General features: G+C 34.3%; 1 protein-coding gene across 1 annotated transcript; it reads right to left on the reverse strand.

Moving 5' to 3' along the window:
* Positions 1-4,524: 4,524 nt before the first annotated feature.
* Positions 4,525-6,748, reverse strand: car (vacuolar protein sorting-associated protein 33A). Its single transcript, XM_065508185.1, has 3 exons — positions 5,417-6,748; positions 5,174-5,305; positions 4,525-5,113 (listed from the first exon to the last, which is right to left on the reverse strand). Exons 1-3 carry the CDS (start codon positions 6,677-6,679, stop codon positions 4,709-4,711), a joined length of 1,800 nt encoding a protein of 599 aa, XP_065364257.1. The 5' UTR covers positions 6,680-6,748; the 3' UTR covers positions 4,525-4,708.
* Between the last annotated feature and the right edge of the window lie 273 nt (positions 6,749-7,021).

Consider the following 7,021-nt stretch of genomic DNA (forward strand, 5'->3'; position numbering starts at 1 on the left):
AGGAGCAGTCGCTTGAGACAGCCTAATTAGTAATCATACTGTGGTGCTCAGCACTCACAAGTGTTAAGTGTGTAGCACCTCACTTCTATTTGAAAAAATGAAGGTTGGTTCTGAACCTCTATTTACCACTTCCAAACTACTATTAAGTATGAAATTGAAAAGATTCTCACCTCTTGTGTTGGTGTCGCTGCTACCCCATACAATGTGGTGCGAGTTGTCGTCAGCACAGGTATCCTGTACTCATTCGCCTATTTCACTACGCTGCGGACTGCATCATTTGTTGTATGCTCTCCGTGGCCAAGCGCCATCTAGCTGGATATCAGACATATCAAGCCGCCTTCATTGGTTTCTGTTACTGTATCTTCATTGCAGTAATCAGACAAAATGAATATATTCAAAGAGCTTCTAGCCAGAATTAGGGAGTAATCAAACCCCCCCCCAGGATCAAATTTTAATTGCGCCTTTATCGTAATAGAGCTTATAGCCCTTCAAGCATAGTCCATAGATATGGATCCAAGGTTCGTTTTCCATGACTAGCTCCTCCTCTCTGAGCAATTCGGAGGAGCAGTGCAGCGGTGCTGATTTAGAGTAGTGAATATTGATTTGAATCAACATGCTCCATCATCCGCCTCGTTCATCCTTTCAAAGAAGGTACCAACCATCTCAGAGACAGAATTGGTATCTTCAGTGTCGATTGGACCCACTGTATCGCTGCACTACATGGCTTCATCGCCTTTGTTGTCACTGTGGATCGTACCAAATTCACAGTAGACCTTCCTTTGCGACTTCCCAAAGGGTCCTTGTTGAGGACAATGATCGCCATTCTCGAAGATCCCTCAGTGTCCGTAATTTTCCAATTGTGAGTTGGAAGCTGTAGGTTACATCTCTGGAGAATGTCCAAGATCGCCTTCGGTCTAGATGATTCAGCTGGAATTATAGCTATGGATATAGGCTTTCGGGGAATCTTACTCACCGATACCACCTCAAGTCTAGATCCCGTAGCAACGCTCAGCATTTATCTACACAAGACATCAACTTCACATGACCATGGTACCAGCCAGCATCACGAATTGCGGAGGAGTGTCTGGGATTTCTTTGAGAACTTTCCAGAATTCGCCTACCAGTTTATGCTTCACGGTTTCTGGCTCTTGGCTGTTGCTTCCTCCCCTGAACGTTGGCATTTAGCCACCGCTAATGTATCAGCGTTACATCAAACTACCCCTCTCAATTAGGGGAACATGGGACAATGGAACGTCTTATAGCCGCCCCAAAGCTCATGATCAAAGTGTGTTCTTCTGGAATGGGAGACAGTCAACTCAAGTTAAACACAGATCATCGCACTTCAGCCTCTGCATCACGTCAAAATGACTATCCATCGCTGAGGACAACGCTATTGAGGGTTCATGATTCCCGGAACATCGTGTCCAAGGGACTAGATTTCGTGTGTAATCCAAGAATAACCTTCCTGCATAATAGTGTTACGAATTTGCATTAGCGATTTTAATTTAATGGTCTGTAGCAACTGCCAGCAATATTTATCGTGTTTATAAACATTTCCATTAGTATAAGGTTATACTCATCAACAATGTTGATAGTATGATATTCATTAGCATTGTTTATAAGTATGGTAACACTAAATGTTTAAGCTGATAACATTAATATCGAAAGCTCTAGAATTAGAATTTACGCGTTTTGACCATTAAGAACAATCCAGGCTACTCAGATGCAGATGGCACTGTATATAAATAGTGGCAGAGGTTGCAGTCGTGAATGAGTTTATTATAAGCGATGTTAGAGTTAACCTCAACTGTCTTGTACATCATAATGTGTAATTTAAGTGTGCGTGTGTGTACTAAAAACACATACAGCCCAATTATGAATAAAAAATTTCGCGAGAGTTTGTTACCCGGGGGTTTTTTCCCATTGAATTTGAATAGGAAAAATGAGAAAAGGGGGAAAACTCCCGGGGAATTTTTGTTCATAATTGGGCTGTTGTACATTTGAATAAATTAAGAGTTGTTACAATTTTAAACTACTTAACTGCTTTTATTTGCAATTAAAAGTATCCGGTTTATTTACAGGAAATAAACCCCCGCTTTTAAAAGATAAAAACGTAACAATAGTCTTAGCAAGAGTCTTGCAACCTCTCCAGCTGCATGTACCTTAATAGGTGCCGTTAGATGTATACTATACCAATGCTTCTAACGGCACCAATGCAATGATACAAAGTGTTTTAATTTGCTTTTTTGGTATTTTTCAATACATTCATAAATTACACACTGTTTTCTAAATAAATCGACACAATAAGTTTGTATAAAATTCCCCATTGATTGTTTTACCATTTAGGCACTACTTGCAAATTTGTTACTATTGAGTGAATTTTGTTGTCAATAGTTACCAATTGTTATCGATATTGACGAAACACGTACCATTTTTGTTTGGTTTCGACGTGACTTTATGTAGACAACGACTCATATAATAGGGGTGATTGTAAAATGGATACTGCAGGTCACACAAAAAAGCGGTCAAATTAAATATATTAATTAAAATAACAATATTTTTTTTTTGGAAATTGATAGTATTTTTGAAAAGTTTCGGTTTCTTTCGGATTAGGTCCGACTCTAGTATTTTGTTGATGTATCAGATATATGATATAATAACACAAATAAGATGTCTCGTGTCTAGATATAATTCTCTATAGTATTAGATTTTGCTCGATAAAGAATGTCATAATATCAAATAAGAAAATCCAAGTATTTCCCGCTAATAAGTGATAGGTTCATTCTATAATAAACCAACGATACTTGAGAATTTTTTTAACAAAAGACAAATTCATGTGTGCACAAGAAATTATTGGCTAAGTGGACAAATTGATGACACGGGGTGTTATGAATATCGAATATTTGTGGACGTGATTTCTGATCGATAAATATAATTGAAGGTGAGTATTATTCATACAAAGATATTAAAGTTCGATTTTCAGATTTTCGAAATTTTTACCTTTTAAAAACGGTGTTTTTTTTCCTTTAAATAAACCGGATACTTTTGATTGTAAATAAAAGCAGTTTAGTAGTTTAAAATTTGTAACAACTATTTATTCATTTAAATTTACACAACAATTTAAATAATCACTATTTTAATACGCACACATGCAGTTAATGTTTACTCTAACTTGCTGTACCTAATTATTTACATAGGGTCATATTCTAGAAGCTTGGCATTGTGCTGCCACTTATGACAATGTTTTTTGGTTCAATATCCATTAAAACATAGTGGCACAACTCAAAATAACACTGTTTAGTTGATCGAGCAGAAGCAATGCAATTAACAACAAGTAAGAGAGCTACATATATTCGGCTGTGCCGAATCTTATATAGCCTTCACCAAATTATATTTAAAAATTAATTTTCTTTTAAATATTTTTATTTAAACAAAAATTTTTTTTTAATTGTTTTAAATTTTTTTTTCCAAATGATTTTTTTTAATTTTTTAGAAAATAATTTATAACAAAAAAAATTTTTTGATGAAAAAAAAATTCGGGTTAAAAAATATTTTTCCCGATTTTGACTCATTGTAGGTCCAACTTATATACATCGTTGCAATGGACTTTAAAAGAAATCCCGATATATTGATGTATAAATCAAGTAATTAAGTATATACTTTATATACATATTAATTAATATATCGCACTCATTCAACAATACTGTATTAACTCAAAATTTTAAAATGTTCAGTAGAGGCCAAAAACTGTTTGTGATTACATTTTAAGAGAATTTGAAAATGGGAATACATCATAGTAAGCAAATTCCATTTGAAAATATATTTACATTGTTTTTCTTTAAAATTTTTGCAATTATTGCAAAATAAATCTATTTTTTAATTACTACAATTTTTCTGGAACTTCTCGAACAAAACAGCATCAAATCAAAATACAACCAAATTTAAATAAAACAATTTGATTATTTTATAACTTGAATAAAGGCTCAATTCAAAATAATACATTTTTTTATGAAAATATACGATGTATTTCTATTTAAATTTTTGTATTAACTCAAAATAATACTTTTTTTGTTGATACAAGGTAGTCACTAATTATCACGAAAATGGTCTCAAATGTGGTTTTCGAGATTAAAGAGTAATCGGAATACGTTGAAATTTTTACAGTAGATAGATATTGACGTTGTTAGTTGATTTCTTGCAAAAAGTGGATTTTTAAAGATTTTGAGTTATATACTTTGTGAAAAATGTAGAAATTACAAACGGAATGACGAACTTATATATACCCTTCCACTCATGGCGAAGGGTAAAAATATCAAAACCACTTAGAGATTTCATTCCGAAAAAAATTTCGTTTTAATTTTCTAAAGAAGCAAAATACGGAATCAATTCTTTCAACACTTTCGATCTTAATGGAATTCTGTGACAGGGTGGGGACTGTTTTAACGATATAACAGAATTTACACCAAACAATCGGTTTATACCTGCAAGGCAAAACAAGATAGATATCCCAAAGTAATCAACACATTTATTTTATAAATACGTATAAATAAGTTTATTTTTTGTCGTTATATTATACTGTAGTAGTAGATGTTTATATAGACAAGTACATAAATTATTTAAAATAATGATAATATAGATTAATTTGTTTTATAATTAATATAAAAAGAATATTTGAATGTTTAGTCGTTTTGCATGTATGTATGTACGTTCATTGTATTAAATTTTCCAAGAATGTATGCTTATTTATTATTTTAGTAGTGGCTATAAGAATCTCAACATTGTTGTCCTCTTCCTGGGCCAGGAAACGTAAAGCAGCGATTTCGGCAAATGTACAACCACCAACAATAAATACTAGAACTACGCGTGGAACGTTAAGCATGGATCCTTCACTAGGTGTGGATGAATGACGGCCGCCAATGCCAACAAGCTGAGCTTGAAAATCTTCAAATGTTGGTCCTGGTAAATTGTTAATTTGGCTTTTCAGTGATTGCCATCCCAAAGGCTTTAGAGATTGTTCAACAATGCGTGCAGTGAGAGGGGCATAGAAACTATGAACATAGCTTATATCTTTGGGGTTTACTTCGACGGCATCATCAACTGTTAAATTCAAAGTCTGCAAAAATACGACAATAAATACATGTTGATGTGTTTGGAAATTTATTTGTGTTCGTACCTTTCTTAATACAGCATACGCTCTCGATTCTGATTGAGTATATAAAACTCCAGCTTTTTCCAGATTGCTTATTTTCAACAGAATTTCAATGCCATAAACATGAGCCAATTCTCGTTTGTAATAATTTAAAACCTTAAAAATTAAAAGATGTGTTAGAAAATTGATATGTACTAAAAGTTCGTAAATATCTTGTGTTTAATAAACTGGCCGAATCCATTAGCCATAATTCGTTGAATTACCTACCTTCTCCTTAAATCCCGATGCTGCAGCACATTGTATGGCCATCAAACGAAAAATATTATTCAAATCCGATTTTTTACCAATCAAATCCTCTATATAAGAACTGGGTTTATCGATATCTTCGCACATCATAAACTCCTGTTCAGCAGCCAAATCGTCGGTGAATTTATACGAATCCAATTGTTTACGTATCAATTCCCCAATTGTGGTATGATTGGATACAGATTGCTTTTGTGCCAACAAAGCTGGTAATTTATCCACTAAACGTTTCATATCTTGTACGGATTTTTCTTGAGAACTCGCATCTGTCTGAGCACTTATCTCCTTGGCATTGCGTGCCAAAACCTTACCAACTTCATTAAAATTTTTATTACGCAATTCTGCGTACAGTTTATCACCCGAATTCAGTATAAACGTTTTCTTTTCCGCACTCAAATGAGCTGGAGATGAATCATTATCGGAGCGTGTTGCAAAAAGTTCGGCAGACATGGTCAATTGATTTTGACGTATACCAAAGAATTCATCAACTAGACCTTCGTAAGTCAATTGGGTGGCAAATGCACTTAGAAGGTCAATTGTACGATCCAATAGTATGATTTGATCTATCGTTCCCTTTTCACCATTCGATAATAGTTTCTCCTCTGCTCCCAGTTGCTTGGCTCTTTCCCAAACTCCCTGCGACATACTGCCCTTACCATAGATCTTTGGTATTCTACCGTAGATACGCTGCAACTGCACTAATCCAACTGCTGCCTGATACAAAGCAGTTGGATCGCCATCAATTGCAACATCGCGAAATGCGTTGGGCCATTCCATCGAAACAACATCGTTTTCGACCGGATAAAAATTCCATGTTAACTCCTCAAACAAACCAAAACTTCCATAAACGCCTTTATGTTCTAAATGCTTTAAGCACAGACATGAACGTCTGGGCACAAAGAATATGTGAAATGTACGCCCTTTTTCAGTGTTTTTCAATACCTGTGCTGCCACCTCATCCATTATCGCAACCAATGGTCTGACTATATAAATAATATTTGTGACATCTTTGGGTAATCTCGTATCATTACCCAATTTCAGCAGTTTAATACCCCTGTCGGAAAAAAGACTTGGTGCCGCTATCAGACCAATTGTTCCCAATAACGCATCATCGAGTACGATCGATTTATTTCCTTCAATTTTTTCAAGTAAATGCACCAGTTCACGACATGCGGACTCCTGCAGTAACTGCAGGTTGACCCGTTGTCCCTGTAGATATGAAAACATTAATTAAAATTCGGTTTTTACTGTGAAATTGTAAAAATGCACTTTTCGAATGATTTAAAACAAAATTGTATTATTTTTTGATAAACAATGACAGCTGTTTGTAAAAAGAAAAACAGGGTTGGTATGCAGTTTAATTCACAATAGTAAGTATAGTGACGGTATTTTTATTTATAAATAATCGGTTAAATTTGATTTGCCCGCTATCATTTGTTTAGGAAACCATTTACGTCGCTAAATCATTAAAATAATAAATATGTATCTCCTAAAAAAATTATTCTATCTCAAATATTTTGATATAATTTAAAAGGGCTTGAATCATTGAGAAATACACCATGAGCGGAA

Source organism: Calliphora vicina, chromosome 4, assembly GCF_958450345.1.
Source record: "Calliphora vicina chromosome 4, idCalVici1.1, whole genome shotgun sequence".
Lineage (NCBI taxonomy): Eukaryota > Metazoa > Arthropoda > Insecta > Diptera > Calliphoridae > Calliphora > Calliphora vicina.

Coding starts and splice junctions, on each gene's coding strand:
- car (XM_065508185.1), bottom strand. CDS start 6,679: ATGTTTTCATATCTACAGGGACAACGGGTCAACCTGCAGTTACTGCAG. Junction 5,306..5,416: donor CATCGGGATTTAAGGAGAAG/GTAGGTAATTCA, acceptor TTAATTTTTAAG/GTTTTAAATTATTACAAACG. Junction 5,114..5,173: donor CGTATGCTGTATTAAGAAAG/GTACGAACACAA, acceptor GTATTTTTGCAG/ACTTTGAATTTAACAGTTGA.